This window comes from Lissotriton vulgaris, chromosome 4_1, assembly GCF_964263255.1.
Source record: "Lissotriton vulgaris chromosome 4_1, aLisVul1.2, whole genome shotgun sequence".
Lineage (NCBI taxonomy): Eukaryota > Metazoa > Chordata > Amphibia > Caudata > Salamandridae > Lissotriton > Lissotriton vulgaris.
Window position 1 is genome coordinate 524,326,304 of NC_141691.1, and position 17,617 is coordinate 524,343,920.

Below are 17,617 nucleotides of genomic sequence, written 5' to 3' on the forward strand. Positions count from 1 at the left end.
TCAAGTTCGTAAAAAACTGATCTAACGTATGGCCGCCTACGTGTGTGGGGTGCAGCACTAATTGTTGGAGTTGAAGAGCCTCCAGATCGGCTAAAATACTGCACACCGTGGGGATATTCTGATTCTCAAAGTGCAAATTGCGGTCCCCCAAACATATCATAACAATGAGGACCTCGCCAATGAGACTAGTAATGGCGAAGGTACTGTTGTGTCTTTAATACATTTGGATCCATCTACAACTCCTACAACTCCTGCAGCCTTAGCGGCAAAACCCAAAAAGAAGTTGACTAAACCCATTTGCTCAAAGAGGAAACAACCACCTTGTGCTAGTTCATCTCGCACCATCATGAGTTCATGGATATAGACCCCACCAACCATTCAAGATGTTGAGACCATAGAAACTACCCCAATTAAAGAATCGAGCTGATCTATCTGTGTCCAAACTGATGCCGTACTCCCCTTTTCTACTTGCAGCAGCCATGGAGACATCTTTTTGACATTATTGTGGACACTGTTTTTGGACATGTTAAAGACCTAATTAATAAGAACTTTACCACCCTTTGGAAGTGCTTAGATCATTAGGATACTTTGTCAAACAGGCTAAGTTCACAACTTAAAACCATAAAGCCTGTTACTTCCGAGGGGCTGGATCTTAATCCGCCAATCAATGGTGCATCTAATGGTGTATCTAATTGTAATCTAGAGATCCCCATACCACCTACCCCATCCATCGTGTCCTGTGGCACTTGTAGAAAAGTTAAAGAATGTTTTTCATCAGAGTCTATCAATATGCAGGAAAACTAGTCCAATGCTGGTGGTGTCAGTAGACTGCCCGCTATAGCCACACACTTGCCCTTAGACCTTTGTAGTGCACCTAGGACTATCCTAGATAGAGCAAACCCAGGGGGGGGGCTAAGCCACATGCAGGGGTTTTAGAACCAAGAGAACAGAAACCACGCAGGTTAGCAGGGAGGTACTGAGTTTATCACCGGCATCATGCCCTTTTGTTCTGGTCCTGGCAGGGGTACCTCCCCTCAGGAAAAATCAAGTAGAGTCATGGGACCAACTGCGTAACAAAAGTGCTGATTGGCTGTCAAAACATAAAGGGTTTAGTGTGTCAAACCTAAACAACATTATCAAGGTACGCAGAGTAGGCTGGGTAGGGCCGTCTTCGAAGAACATCGAGGGGGACTGTATAGTTATTAACTTCCGAAACCTGTCAATGGTAAGATCATAACTGATGGTACAGGAGGTAAACGCCACCAACTTAACCCACATTTGTTCATTGCCATTGGGTTACTTCTATAAACCATCCCTGGGGTTAAAAACCAACAATGTTTTCTCTTTAACCATGCAGAATAGGTGTTTATCATTGACTGGCTTGGATAACCAGGACTGACACCCGCATTACATGAGCACCCGCCCTGTGGGCATTGTACTCCAACTTTGCTTGCTACTGACTTAAACCTAAATATATTAAGCTGGAATGTCGCCGGTCTTACATCTAAAATAAATATACCAGACTGGGTAGAAATAGTCAAAAAACAGGACATCCTTATGCTACAGGAAACCTGAGCTGCACGGAATTTACACTTAGAAGGGTTTGAATGTTTCAACACTGTTGTCCCTACTCCTAAGGCAGGCAGCCTGTCTGGCGGACTTTCCATCTGGGTCAATATCTCTGCAGGAGGCAGCACAAAGGCTCTTGATACTAAAAATTATAAGTTTCAGGCTTTAATTTAAACAAGGGGGGTCTCTATCTGCCTAGTTAATTTTTATAACAATGACTTACACACCATACCTAATATGAATTTCATTAATTTGTTCAAATTTTTTCTAACCTTACAAAATCACAAGGGTCTCGACAATCTAGACGGTATCTGTTTAGGGGTGATTTTAACGTTAGGATTTCCACAGAGAATGAATTAGTGATGCATTCTTTCACTAACGTGCCTCCATGTAATAGGGAGATAAAATTATTGGATCACCTATGTAACCAAAATGTACTTAATGTTTTTTTTATTTTTTTATTCTTTTTATTGAATAGGAACAAAGAAACAATAACATCGGGTGAACAAGAATTGTCATCATTGTGAGGTTCGATTTGTCATTCGTACAGAATCATAAATTACAATATACATAAATTTGGGATCATGGGGATTCTAGTGCTTCTGCTTCCGCTTGCCGCATCGGGGGGTGTACATAATTCGCCGCAATGACTATTCCAAGCCCCCCAGATCTTCCCCCACCTCTCTGGACATCCCCTGGCGACGTACACTGCCCTCTCCCTGAACATACACCAGTCTAGATCTTCGGCCCATTTAGTAATCTGGGGTGGCTGGATGGCTCCCCACAACTGAGCTATATTCCGCTTCGCCACCAAACATGCCAACGTGACCCACTGTTTCAGATACACGTTCAAGTCCGTGGGCTCCCATACATTTAATATACATCTTCGGGCTTCCGGTCTTATCTCCTCCCCCAGTACTTCTTTCATCTCATTGTGTATCTTTACCCAGAAGTTCTTTATCTCCTCACAGTGCCAGAGGATATGCATGAAAGTGCCAAGTTCTCCACAACCTCTTCTACACTCTCCGCTCACTGCCCGCCCCATGTGTACTAGTCTAGGATATATGACCTATGTAAGATCTTAAGCTGTACAAATCTGAGCCTCATCTGAACTGCAACCACTTTAGGGGAGCAGACTGCCTCCACCCAGTCTTCATCGTCTAATTCCCATCCGTCAGCACCCCCACGGTGTTCTAACTCGTCCCAACGTGTCATCCAAGTTATTTACAAACGTCTTATATATTAAGGATATAGTCTTTTCTGGGATGTGACCATCTAGCACTCGGTCCTCCAGAGGGGAGACCTCTGGAAGCACCGCATCTCCAGGTATGTGGGCAAGAAGGGCGTGTCTAATATGCCGGTACCGAAAGTGTTTATTTTCATTCAAACTGTATTGTTGTTTCAAAGATTCAAATGTCTGCACACTGCCCCCCCCAACACACACATCCTTAATCTGGCTGATTCCAATGAGGTCCCACTTGTCAAACCCTTTAGGCTTCCACAAGCTACCAAGCTTCTCCGAACAGAACAGGGGGGTGTCCAAGGTCAATCTTCAAAATGTACTTAATGTTATAGAAATTGATGCAGTACCCTAGAAGGACAAGCACGTTGAGCCAACATATAGAGACAGGGGATGTGCTTCTACTATTGATTGCATCTTTATTTCCGCCAACTTAGAACACTCCTTGCTAAAAGCTGAGGTTATACCAACTGTTCAAGGTGACCATAATCCCATCAAAATAATACTGAGAATTGCCCCTAAGCCAACTTATGCCAGAGAGCGTGGTGCAAGGAACTAATCACCCTCCCCTGGCACTTAAGATTAGTTTTGCGAGGTATAGATAATAATGATTTGTGCCTCAGTTTGGTAAGAGAACACTCTCCACCTGTCAACACCTGCCTGTAACTAAAAGATTATACTTTGAGGCAATTGGCACCTTTGTTCAACTATCTGAGGGCATTAAACTCATGCTTCCAAGACCCATAGTGAATACACACTCTGGCCCAAGATGGTTTAATAGAGATTGCTCTGCAGCAAATAGAGAGCTTCGTAAGGCACTCATAAAGAACCCCAGATACCCGGCTCTCATTAAATCTCTGAGGCAACAATATAAGGTAGTAACTAGGATCCGAAAGGATGAAATTACAAAAGAGCGCTGGGATAACCTTGCATGTGCTGCCACATTAAAGAATGGGAATGGCTTCTGGGGCGCAGTTAAAGATATGAGGTCTATGAGACACTCACTAAATCCCATTAGTTGTAATATAACCAGCTAGGAATGGGAAGCCCATTTTTTGAAAATTTACTTAGCCCCAACTCAAAACAAAGATTTATATGAATACCAAGCTGCTACTAGGATTCAGATATCCCTGTCAGAAGTGAAGGACGCAATTCTACAGAGTTTTTTGGAGTGGAGGCCGCCATTCAACAGAGTTTGGGGGACAAAGCTACCGGCCCTGATGGGCGCCCATTGATCTCATTAAAAAAACATGTGAGTTCTGGGAGACCCTTTTATTAAATATTTTTAATAACTTACCAATGTTACGATTCCAAGCACATGGTCTACTAGTATTATTGTACCTATTTTTTAAAAGGGTGATCGATCTAATCCAAGCTGTTATAGACCAATTTCCCAGATCGATAATACACTGAAAATGGTATGGAGAATCCTGTACAATAAGATAAAGACATGGGCAGAGAAAAACCATATTTTACAACCTTGCCAGTAAGGGTTTAGAAGTAAAATAGGCACAGTTGAACAGTGTCTAAACCTTAACTTGATTATTGGCAAATATACTATTGCCCAAAAATCTTGTGTCTATCTGGCTTTTATGGATCTTACCTCAGCCTTTGACTATGTTAACAGGTCACAATTATGGTCTATTCTTTTAACTTATGGCTTGGACGAGGTTTTCGTTCATTTTTTAGCCTATTTGCATAAGGACCTGCATGCCCGGGTGAGAATCAGTAGGGCTGGGGAGGTATCAAAAGACATTAAAATTGGTAGAGGGGTCAGGCAGGGGTGTGTACTGGCCCCCTCCTTTTTATTTTATACATTAACGACTTACATAAATCACTGGCATGACTTACTAATGATGTTCCCAGAATTAATGGAAATATACTCCCCGCCCTAATGTATGTGAAAGATGTGGTCTTAATGGGCCACACACCTAACGCCCTACGTATTTTAGTTTGCGGCTTTGTAGATTTTATGGCGGGTTTAGATTCACGCACTAATTTAAAAAAAAACATTTTTAATGGCTTGTGGACCGGAAAGGTATTCCATCAATAGAATCACCATAGACTCCGAAAGGTTACATTGCACCCTATCTGGGCGTGGTATTTGCAGCAAATGATTCTTGGGTTGATCATGTGGCGCATAGCAAGAGAATGTTTTCAAATGCTATCAATTCAATCTTCGGCCCCCTGCAAACCAAAAAGTCAGAGGTGGTTTTAGCCATTAACAACATTTTTAAATCACAGTGTATCCCTACTGGAACATATGGCGCAGAGTTTTGGGGTTTTACAAAGTGCAATAGCATTCAGGGCGAAGAAAATAAATTCTTTCGGAGACTCCTGGGAGTTCCGATTTCCTCTGCACAGTATGCTTGTCAGAAAGAACTGAAACTGCTATATATATCAAAGATTATATTAGGGCCCGCCCAGCTAATTTCTGGCTTGCAATCTGGAAAAACCCAGCAGCGACCCTCACTAGAGATATTATAACTGATTGCCTTAAGTGCGAGAAGGGCAGGGATATACCTTGGCTTGCTCCTGTAAGAGAGCTTAAATAGCGTGAATTTTGTCCACATCTTCCTAAACCCCACTAATTTGGAGGGTGTAAACAAAAAATCTTACAGGAGGCTCTGTATGCACAGTATAGTAAAGCAAAATACGGAAAGTAGGTACAGAAATCCTCCATTGCCAGGTATATGTCCTTAGAGGATACCTCTCATCTGCCATCTAGGGATCTTTTAAAACCCATAGACCGATGGGTGAGAGGATTGCTTTTCAGCCTAAGGGCCGGTACATAAAAATTCTTACTTTGTTTTCCCCTAGGGTATAATGTTAATTTTGATCAATTGCCATACCCCTGTGATGAGCGAAGTAACCAAACAATGTCACATTTTTTATTCTTTTGTAATTTTTATCTAAAATACACCAAATGGTTTTTGATGCCATTCTTCAAATAAAGCACCACCATTCACTAAAAAGCTGCTTACAGGAAAATTCTTAATCTGGATGAGGATTAATTAATTTTTCGTGTAGGCTCTTTCTTGAAGGCAGCAGTCCGTCCACTTGATACAATGTGTACCTCCTGAAGGTTGTTTTTAATGATTTTATTTCACTATTGTATATATGACTATTGTTAAAATATTCTGAACCCTGTAGATTGATGTAATCTATTTTACTTTTTATGATAGAAATCACACAATCTACTAAATCCCTATTTAGGAAATGTTTTTATGAGGTTGTATCTCTTTTTAATCGACTGTGCTTTTAATTGATTAATATATTACAAAATTGCTCATTTGATCTGTGCTTTTATGGATATATTAGTATCTGAATAAAGATTTTGGAGGAACAAAAAGATGAAATAAACCCAGATATGTGACAGGGGGCGAGTATTTGAATTTTTTTAACACTCTGCCCACCATTTTATTTTGTGATGTTACTCAGAATCAATCTAACAAATAGTTATTGGAGCCAACTGGTGTTGTAAGTATAAACCTTTCAATAGTTCTAAACAAGAGTACAGTTTAAGACATAATGCATAGTTAATTATTATGAAAATGTCCTTAAAATTATATTTGGCAGCTACAACCTTAAATGTTGTGGACAATTAAGAGCTTTTTGCCATATTTGAAACTTTTTGAGATACCTGAATAATACCATCCTTTATAAATCTAGGCAGTCTTCTTGACACCTCTGATATGGATATGTGCAAACAGAGGAGGTGGGATTAAATACGGGTTTGCTGTAGGCATAACATTTGAGTATGACCGACAAACGGTCTGGGCCTCCCCGGACTCTGCCGTGATGCCGCCTTTGGGAGTCGGGGTTCCGCAGGGCTCTGTATTGAGCCCGACTCTTTTTAACATCTTTATGACCCCTTTGGCGGCGTTGGCGGAGCCTTTCAGGGCCCAGATCGTATCTTATGCCGACACCCAGCTCCTCTTTTCATGTAAGAAGGGAGGAGACTTTGATGGAGAGAGTATCCGGGATTGCCTTGGGGCTGTTTTTAAATGGTTCCAGCTGAGAGGTACTCTTCTTCGGGTGTGCATCGGATCCGGACTGGAAGGCTAGGTGGCCTATTAACATGTTCCCCCCGTCCTGTCCGTCCCAATTAGCTAAGAACTCGGGGGTCAAGATGGACAAGGGTCTGACGCTGAGGTCCCAGATCCTTGGTGTGACGGGTACATGTTTCGGCCTCCTCAAGATGCTCCGGAAGTTTCTGCCTCTTCTTTCTGAGGAACAAAGGAAGCTGACTGTGCAGGCTCTGATTGGCTCAAGATTGGATTATTCCAAAGTCCTCTACTTGGGCCTGCCAGAGTATCTACTGCAGCGGCTTCAAGTCGTGCAGAATGCGGCCGCGAGGGCCATTTATGGCCTAAACCGGCGAGCCAGCGCTGCTGGCCTTTTGCAGTCCCTCCATTGGCTGCCTATCCGTAAAAGGATTGCCTTCAAGGCGTTAACTCTGGCCTACAAAGCTCTCCATGCTGTGGGAGCTAAGTATCTCCAAAGGAGACTAGCCTTCTACCACCCGGCCCGATCTCTCAGATCAGAATCTCTGTTTCTGGCGGTGGTGCCGCGAGTAAAAAGAGCCCGTATTGGAGGCCGCTCCTTTGGATTGCTGGCGCCACAGTTGTGGAACACTCTGCCGCTGACACTCCGCGGAGCTACTAATTTACTTGCATTCAGGAAGGACCTTAAAACCTGGCTGTTTGCCCTTTAGGCCTTTATTTTTCTGTTCTGTCTTCTATTATGTTGTTTTATCACTGTGTTATGTTATTCTGCTATAGGTCTCATTACAAAAAAAGCGCCGGGACACTCTTTTTGAGTAGCCGTGAATAAATATAAAGAATAAATATAACATAACATAACATAACATGCATTCAATGAAGGACATCATACCTCCTTGTGCTGAAAGTGCTGGTGGTGATGTGGCAAGACTGATAGTTCTACCTGGGAATGGAAAAGAAAGCTGGTACTTCATAAGCTGAAGACGCTCCTTTTCTGCCGCAAGATATCGAATCTTATCATTTAATTGTTCATTTTCAATTTGAAGATGGTTCAGAGACCGCAGGATGTCCATGACTGACAGATAAGGTAATAAAAAGTAGAAATATTAATTTTAAAAAAAGCTTGGTTTCCACCTTTTAAAGTACACACACAAAATGTGTCAGTAATTTTGCTGCATTATTTACCTAAACACACTTGATACTGTTTAAATAATATGGTCAAAACATAACACCACAGATACATCCCAAAGAACAGAAACACAAACAGTGACTTGCACTGAAAAGGCTACTTGCATGACTCTGGAACCCAAAGTTATGCAGTGGGTATGTTGACATTAAAAGACAAGTAAAACATGTTAGTATCTCTCATCATAATCACAACAATAGCAGAATAACTGCAGTTACTGGCCTTTATCGGGCATCAATGGGCATTCCTTGGCCAAACTCAATGTCAAAATCAGCATCAACTCAGTCATCAGTGGTTAATAGTGCAACAATCATAGAAAACCATGATTTATTAATGCACTTAAGAATAAGGAATTCAAAGACTTTTAGTTCTGAACTGTAGTAGCTGCACTACAGGCCCAAGCATCTTAAAATTACTGTGTTAAAACAGAGAGTAATATCCTGCAACCAGAAGAAGAAAGTTTCATGTAAATGATGTATTTATTGGTTTCACTTTAAACTGCCTTAATGTTCTGTCTTTGAACCCACTCTCTTAGCACAACCAATCTGGCAGGTTGCAGAAGCTGGTCACTGTAGAAGTGATGTCATCACCAGGGGTCATATGGCCAACCAGTGCACTCTTATCAGTTCTTGACTTTCATTGTTTGTCCCATCGAAGCGAACGGAGAGGAACTGAGAGAACCACAATAGCGATAAAGGCAGCACCTAAAATGTATTGCTAACTTGAGATCTTATTATTCAAAGTAATAGCTTATCAGGGAGGAGGAAGAGTGGTGAAGAGTCTGTGGGAAGATAATGCAACCACTAGAAATAAGCAACTTTCTGCTGTGATGGACAGATCTTCCCACAGATTCCTCACCTCCTTAAAAAGTCCCAAACTAGAACCTCCCTGACAGGTAGAAGTGAGCAGTGCAGGTCAAGCAACGAAACTAGAAACACAGTCCGAGTAAAGTAACTGTCACTGTGCACCTGAGATGTAAGGCAGTAATGCTTTGCACAACTGAACAGGCCTGAAAGTCTCCGACCATGCAAGTGAAAGTAATCGCCGCCAACAGAATTATTTTTACGGCAAGAGTCAAACAGGGCAACTATACATTAGCTCGAATGAAGATATCATCAAGAAAGTCACTAGTGGTGACTGAAATAGGAAAGAAACACCAAAGGGCCTTGACTCTACTCAGTAAGGCTGAGTCACTATAACAACAAAACAGAACAAATGCCAGGTCTTCATGAAGTAGACTGATGTATTTTTGATTTATGGCATGCACCAGAGTGAGACTCTTTATGAATTTGGGGTTGATTTGGTTTATGTAACTTTCCCACCCCGGGTCTGTGGCCACCAAAAATCTTGTAGTATTGTAATTGGGCTTGGCCTGGTGTGGCGCTTGTATGGTGTGTTTGTATGGTTGAATTGTTTGATGAGCATGTGTGTTGGTATGATTGCAGAACTGCATTGATTGTTTGTTTTGTGTCTCTGTGAGCTGTTGAGTAGTATTAAGTGTATTGTTTGTATATATGGTTGTATATAGTTTTGATGTACATATAGAAAATGCAAAGTAGAAACAAGTTAAAAAGTATTGTGTCAAATAAAATGATTGTTGGCACTTGAAACAGTGTGGACCTATATGTTTAATTCCTTGGGTTCAATTACAAAATAAGTTCAGGAATTGTGCTCAGTACTGTCGCAGGGATTCTGCTCCTACACAGAACTGTGCATAGAGACTTGGAACCTCAGTGAATTAGGGTGTGCCAAAACTCACCTTAGTATCCAAAATCCCCTACCAGACTAGCAATCAGTGTCTCATTGGTTCTTACACTCCCCCAATGATTAGACAACCCAGAACATGGACTTAGAACACCTCAGGTAACGTGGAACACATGAACACTCTTTCGTTATACTAACATATCAGTCCAGAACGAGGAGTAAATGATGACACGTGCAAGTTTGAAATATTTATTTCTGGCAGCCTGTCCTACGTAGTTTCTGAGAACCACGTGCTCAGCCATGAAAAGATTGTGCAATTTGCTGGCTGGGGTGGCTGGTCATGTAAAGAATCAGTTGTAAGACCCTTCCGTGACCACGAAAGGGGCAGAAGGCAGACTGGGGTTGGTGAGGGGCCATGGAAAGACCCAAGGATCTGGCCGTAGCACTGCTGTCCTTAAAGTACTCTAATACTGAGTCCGCCTTCTCTCCAAACAACCAAGAGCCATCAAAGGGCATGTCTATGAGCGAAGTTTGGACATTCCCGGAAAAGCCAGTGATTCTCAGCCGGACGCGGTGTCTAAGGGCCATCGATGATGAAATCGTTCTGCTCAGCGAGCACGTCGTATCCCGCCCACATCGTATTGTGAACTTGGCTGCATCCCTCCCATCAGCAATTGCTTGAGAGTATGGCTTGTGCCTCTTACGAGATCAGGGGTAGCACTTGCGAACAGAGTCTCAAATGGTGAGAGTATAGGTCCAAGATGCATGCGGTATTCACTCACCTCAGTGCCAGGCTGGTGGAAGAGAACATCCTCTTTCCAAAAGTATCCAGTCTTTTGGATTCCCTATCCAGGGGAGTAGTAGAGAATGTGCAGGGGTTAACTTTGAAGGTGGAGGCTTGGACTCCAAGCTCTCCAGGGTAGGGTGCTGGATGAGAAAACTGGGGTCCCTTGGCGCAGGGCGATGGAGGCTTTTAATTGTTCTATGCACAGAATCCCCGGTTTAGGCCTAAAGTAGGATGTCAGTAAAGGCTTCATTGAATGGGAGTAATGGTTCAATGGGGGCAACTCCCGGCTGAAGCAGCTCTGTGGAGACATTTGTCTTGTTTACTACAAGGTATGCATGAGGTCTAGAACCTCAGCCACCCTTCACATTACCATTGCAAATGAGGCACCCTTCTCTGTAGCCACTATGTGGGGGCCAGTCATAAGAATAAGGCCTGTCGTAAGAATAAGGCACTGCCTCCGATATGGGGAGTCTGTGCCTGCTCAGTTCAAGCGTCTGATGACACCCGTCTGGCTCCATATGGGAGTTGCTAATGACAGGGCAATGCCACCGCTGGGCGTCAGCAGTTCCAGCACTGGAGCAGGTGCCAGGAAAGATGGAAGTCATTCAAACTGTGCCGCTCTGGAACCATCAATTGATCCTTGCGGCCCGACTGGCACTAAGGCTGAACCCATAGGGGAAAGACCAGTAGTGGGCTGCTCCCGGTCCGTGGGACCCAAAAATTGCCTCATAAAATTCCTCCAGTTGGGCGGGGGTCGCTTCAGCTCCCAGAAACTCAGAAAGGCATGGAGACAGGCCAGGCTCAGACTCCACTGTAGAGCTTGGCCTCGAGTGCAGACGGCCACGCAACCCGTCCGAAGACTTGTGTGGTGAAGTCAAAGACCTCTTCAACAACAACTTCTTTTTTGTGGAACTTACCCAACGACTTGGCGTGGGACAACAATCATCAGGTCGGACTTCGCAAGTGATCTCGGGACATTCCCTGCGATAGAGACCTGGAGTGTCATGAAGTCAATCGACGACAGGAAGTGAGGAACTTGAGGGACCACTCCCTCAGCACCTTTGGGTTTATGGTGCGGCAATCCTCATGTCTTGGCAACATGGTCGCGCTCAAGACACCAAAGACAGACCAAATGTGGGTACGTCACCCAAATTGGCCGATGCCAGGCGCCACATGGCTTAAAACTTGCCTTTATGGTGTACTTACTGGTGCGCAGGTGTACTACTCATTAAAAAATTCCCAGACCCATTCTGACCACTGGCTATTTTTCTAAGGTAAGGAATCTGTGGTTAGAAGTCACAATCAGATGCTTTCATATAATAATTTGCTCAGACGTAGCAAATTCTAATATAAAGGACAAACCTACATGAAAGTGCATGTTTGGCAACTACTCTGCCCTTTTTCTGTCCTCAAAACCACACAAACCACTTGATTTCCTGGATTCTGTCTACCCTTTGGAATATATCCTCCTCTTTAGAAGGAAGAGGAGGAAAAAACGATGGAAAGGCTGGCCACCATAAAAGACAGTCAACATTGGGCCAAAGACACACTGTCGAGCGCAATACCATCTTGTCCAGAAAGAACATTGTATAGGGAGGGTGTCAGGGTCTGGAACGACGTGAGCCGGCCAGTACGGGGGAGGATGGCAATATCCCTTTTAGCCACATACCTTTGCTTTCTGTTCAACCCTCGAGCTTGTCATCTTCTCCTTCCACTTGGTATCCCGGAGAGGACCCACAGAAGCACGACGGACCCTTTAAGGCATGCTGGGCAGGCGAACTGAGTGAGGCAGGAACCACCCCCTGGTGGGAGGAGCAGTCAGATCCAGGAAGTGAAAGTGATGCCAAAGAAGCAGATATCCCTTCAACTTCGGCATGGAGAAGAGAAGGCAGCATCCGGGAGACAGAGGAAACCGGAAACTCCAACGTGACGAGCACCGAAGACCGGATGACCAGAGAACAAGGATTACCTGGAGGAGCCGATGCGGGGGCCAGGAGGCCAACGACCCTGCAAAGCGCCCGGGCGCGCTCCAGGAGGAGCGTGGCTCACACAGGTGCGTGCTCTGTTTCGGGGCAGAGGGCGGTGGATAGGAGAGAGGTCCGGGATGTCACAGGGGTCTGAGGCTAATACATGCTACCTCACACGGCCTACCTAGGCCCCGGGCCCTCTCTGCTTACTTATTGGTGGCAGTCCTATCCACACCATTCTGCCTGATGGGAGTATGTTTTCCCTCACTCCCTGCCCTGCAAATGTAAAAGGAAGCAGGCATAGTCCTGATACCTTGTTTTCTTTCCTTTCTTTGAGAAACCTTGGATCCTACCTTGTATCAGAATCCACAGTGGGATCTGTTCGATGCCTAAAGATGTCTGACAGCAAAAGGGCTAATTCCCTCTCCCTTCCTGATGAATACGAAATGGAAGCCTTTTTTTTGTTGGTGTTAAGCCATTATTCAAGGCAGACAAATAATGAGGAAAAGAATAAAAACCCTTATCACTGACCTTGTCTCATTGTATTTGTTTGCCCTGTGACAGGGGGTAAACAGAATAGGCCTGAATCTCACTGATCTTCCAAAGAGAGCAGCAGCAGCTAATCTTAACACCAAGAGGTGGGTAAAACACGGATAAAATAATGCAAGAAATAAAATAAATGAGTACTACCTGCCGCTGCTGGATGCCACCTTCCTCCTCTGCTCCTGTCCCGAACCCCGACTCCCAGATGTCCACGAAATGCTGCACAATGTGCAGGCACTCCCTGATGCCAATCCGGATGCTGTTCTCATGCTGGGAATGTTATTCCTAGCATCAGAGAAGTGCTGAGACTGGTCTGAGAGGCTTGATGTAATGCTTAGACAGGGCCTGGGAGCCTTCATCAGCTCTCCACCTGGCTGTGCTACACTGCTCGGGTTGGAGAAATTCTAAGTGTGCATGTCTGTTTGACCGGCTGCCTTAGCAGTGCACATCACTCCTCCTCCTTGTTCCTGACTCTCACTGTGATGGCCCCAGCCTCACTAAGACTCGGCTGGCTCTGTGAAAAATAAAATGATAATGCTTATATTTTTCTCTTTTGCCTCTGCTGGCTATCAACATTTGTCGACTCTCCTCGGCCATTAATTGAGGCGCCGCTCCTAAAAGAGAGGTGTAGGCAATCAAAAACAGTCTTTAAGTGCAAAATTAAGGGTGGGCGTAGTTGGCGGAGTACTACTACGCTGAATTCCACAAAGTTGAACGAAATTCGGCAACTTCGCTCAGTCGGACTCCCACTTAATAAAACAGAAACCCCATATACTTTTGGTAAAATAACAAGTGTATCTGTTTTAACATGCTAAAATGCGTATAGTAATTTCACAAATGTGAAAATGAAAATTTAGCAAGCAGTGAGAGAGATGATGATTTTGGGATCCTCCCTAACCTAGGGAGAGAACCAAGCAGATGCCTTGAAAACAAAGAGCACATCTTGCTGAACAATTCGGTGGTGGTCCCATCCTCTTAGGACCACCCCAAGCGCAGTTATGGGCAAAAATACAATCCCAACCAAAGGCCAGCAAAGAATTGTGGAATAAGATTAGCATTGGGCAGTAAATATTATAGTATGCAATATCAAAATAATTCTACAAAGAGCGACAGTTCAACTAGTCGTTACTAGGTGTACCTCACAAGTCAAATGCAAAAGCATTTAAATTATTGCATCAAGCTGCAGTTCCACTAGTCGTTACTAGGTGTCCCTCACGAGTCAAATGCAAAAGAGGGACACCTAGCAAGGACTGTTGAACCACCCATAGATCTTCGGGAGAACGGAGGTAGGAACGCCCCGTGTCTCAGTTACTAGCGGAACAGTGGTCTGTAGCGCGCAAGCGTACTCCGACTCGGACGAGTCAGCGAGGCTCGCACCGGATCCCAAGTTGAGGCTGGTTGGAGCGGCTGCTCCCAGCTCAGTCCAAGGGTCTTATCGAAGACCAAGTAACGGAGGTTGGTGTGAGCCGTGGCTCCCAGCCCCCGTCCTCGTACTAGTTAGGGATTAGTGTTGAGACGCACTCCAGGAGGAGTTTGCCGCGTCTCCACAGCCCTAGCATCCAGAGGTAGGTCAGATCGAGCGGCTGCTCTCGACCACCTCTCGCTTTTGGTTCTTGGGTGATAACAGGCAGATACGCCTGATCGAGATACGGGTAGAGCGGCTGCTCCCCGTATCCCCTCGGAAGGAGTGGTAGAGAACCCGGCTGGGCGACTCCCACCTTCTCCACAACTGCTACCCCAACGGTAGAGATCATTAACCCCTCAGAGCTGTTGAACGGCATTGTCGGCCGCTTTTAGCACAGTGCCCTCCGTTGGCGTACAACGGGACCGTTGTACTTGCGGAGGACGGTACATACCACCAGCGCTGTGAATGGGGTAACGTATACAGAACTGGTGCATTCTACTTATCCTTTCTGTTTGTTTTCTACCTTACACAATAAATTCTTAAACTCACAAGAAGTGGTTTTGTGTTCTGTGGGTGTCTGTCCCCGATCCCGGGAACGCCAGGTCGTTACAGCACCCTCTAGAACACTCCTACAGAGGCAAGTCCTCCTCAGATTTTCACCGCAGGTCGTGTGGAAGGGAGTCTTCCTGAGTAATAGTCAGTTTTTTTCTTCTATTCAGCCATTCTGAAGGAAATGTCAGACAAGAAAGGCCTCTTCCGCCCTTGCAAGACCTGTGGGAAGAACAGGGTCCATGTAGATGATCTACATAAAGACTGTATTTATTGCCTTTATACAAGGCATGAGGTGAAAGACTAAAATCTGTTGCACCTTTTCTAATCAGACTCTCAAGGACAGAGAGGGAAGATACATTTTGTGGCTTCAATCCACAAAAGAACAGGCTCACACTTCAGATGAGGAAGGAGGATTGTCTCACAAGAGGGCTATATCACAGGAAAGATCTTCAGGTGAGGGAAGGAAACATCTCAAGTCTTCCCATGAAAAACCTCTGAGTAAAGAGAGGAGCTCTGAACATTACTCTGAGCCAACTTTATCTGTCCCCTCTACGCCTGTCAAGAGAGAAAGAGAGGGTCCAAGTTCCTCTTCTACTGACTCCGAGTTGAAAACATGTAAACAAATCTGTGTCAACGATGATTTCACTGTCATTGTCGACGATATGTGTGACTTCGTCGACGGCAACCTTCACAATGACGGCGATTCAGTCCCCTATTCCATTGATTAAGATTTCCATTGTGACAAGACCTTCATCGGTTTCACCCATCAACGACCCATTATCAACAAAGAAACCATCAGCGAAAATATCGTTGACGAAGGAACCGTCGACGACTAAGACACCGTCGACGACTAAGACACCATCATCAGAGATACCATTGACGATTTCCATTGTGACAAGACCTTCATCGGTTTCACCCATCGACGACCCATTATCGACAAAGAAACCATCAGCGAAAATATCGTCGACGAAGGAACTGTCGACGACTAAGACACCGTCGACGACTAAGACACCATCATCAGAGATACCATCGACGAAGACATCATAGACTAAGTCACCATCAGCAACATCTACGCCGGCTATGGCAACACGTTGACAACACAGTCGACCACGGGGATTTCTTCAATATTTATTTCTGCACCGTCGACAAGGATATCTCACACCATGACTGTCTCAAAGGCTTTTCTTCACCCGCCTTTGCAAGATTATAGCAAGGTATCACCTTTACTACCATCTCATCTTTTGGAGGTGCATGTAAAATGCCAAGATGACGATGATGACGATGAAGATTACCATGAGGCACATTATTATCAGGAGCAGTATACGGCTCCTTGTCATACTTATCAATTTAATCCTTGATAGGAAACATGCCATAGAGAGATGGCTCATCTACCACCATCACTGATTCAGGATCTGCAGGCCATGTTGGAAGATTACCCACAAATTCCCTCTTCAACAAATTCCACCAGACAATCCGGTCCCGCAAGTGGACGTACCAACAACAATACCAGAAACTCAAATACCCTGTATACCGGAAAATGCAATGAGTCCAGTTCCAGCAGACCCTGAAGTTCAGAACACTTCCTCTTCGGAAGAGAAGGTGAAAAAAGGTGAATTACCGGATCCAACGGCTGCTCCGAATTCTTGGGATGACTATGTAATTCGGACACCATCCCCTCATCACTTGCGTTCGGATTCTCCCCAAGAGGACATTGGGAGGTTCACACTTTAATGCAGAGGGCAGCCAGTAGGTTCCACTTACCTATCACAGTGAAACAGACAGATTGTTTTCTGCATGATTTTAAAGACGACACAAGAAAGATTGTACGGTCGATTCAGATTATCGACTATATTTGGCAGGAGGGTGTGAAGACTATGAAGACGCCAGCAACTATACCAGCAGTGCCGCTCCGTATAGAGAAAAAGTAATGGTCCTTGCAATACTGGATAAAATGGACAGCTTTGGAGTAGATCCATGAATCCGGAGACAGGAGCTGGCTAGACTCTAGTGGTTCCCTCATTGCACCATTATTACCAATTATCATCGTAGCAGGACACCTGGGAAAACAAGGCAAAGCATAGATTAGGCTCTGTTCTCCTGGCCTGGGATGTACAAAAACACAGAGAAGTTGTCCGGAATCTGTCCTACTTTTCAAGTGAGTGGTGAGCCAGGAGGAAGACCAAGGCACCAATAATGCCACTGTCAGTGTAGGTGTTTCATTTGAGCAGGTGGGTATTGACACTGACGGTCCATTTGACCCCGTCAGCACCAGGCAGCAAGTATATCATAGTTGTGGTGGATCATGCCATTATGCTTCCAAATGCAGTACATCACTGAGGAGCACTGTGGCAAATGAAGTAGCTAACGCACTCCTAGAGATCTTTTCAAGGGTTGGATTACTTAAGACAGCAATTTCTGACCGGGGAACAAACCGTACCTCCTTGTGCATTAAAGTGAGAGAGCAAGCTGGTATGACCCAACAATTCTCCATGGAATACCATTCCACAAGGTTGGTTGAAAAAGCCATTAGGAGCCTGATGGGAACTCTTCTAGAGAACCTCAGGAGGAAGTGGGTTATTCTCCTGCCAGGTCACTTATTTACTTATGGAAACATTTTGTAGAAAGAAGATGGAATAAGTCCCTTCAAATGTCTGTTTGAT

General features: G+C 44.6%; 1 protein-coding gene across 1 annotated transcript in view; it reads right to left on the bottom strand.

Annotated features, from left to right (window-relative positions):
• LOC147721188 (protein AF-10-like) overlaps positions 1–17,617 on the bottom strand; it is a 1,319,715-nt gene that overhangs the window by 162,130 nt on the left and 1,139,968 nt on the right. Inside the window, exon 12 of the mRNA XM_086966803.1 lies at positions 7,706–7,888. Within this exon, the coding sequence (XP_086822929.1) occupies positions 7,706–7,888 (183 nt within the window). The remainder of the gene's footprint in view (positions 1–7,705; positions 7,889–17,617) is intronic.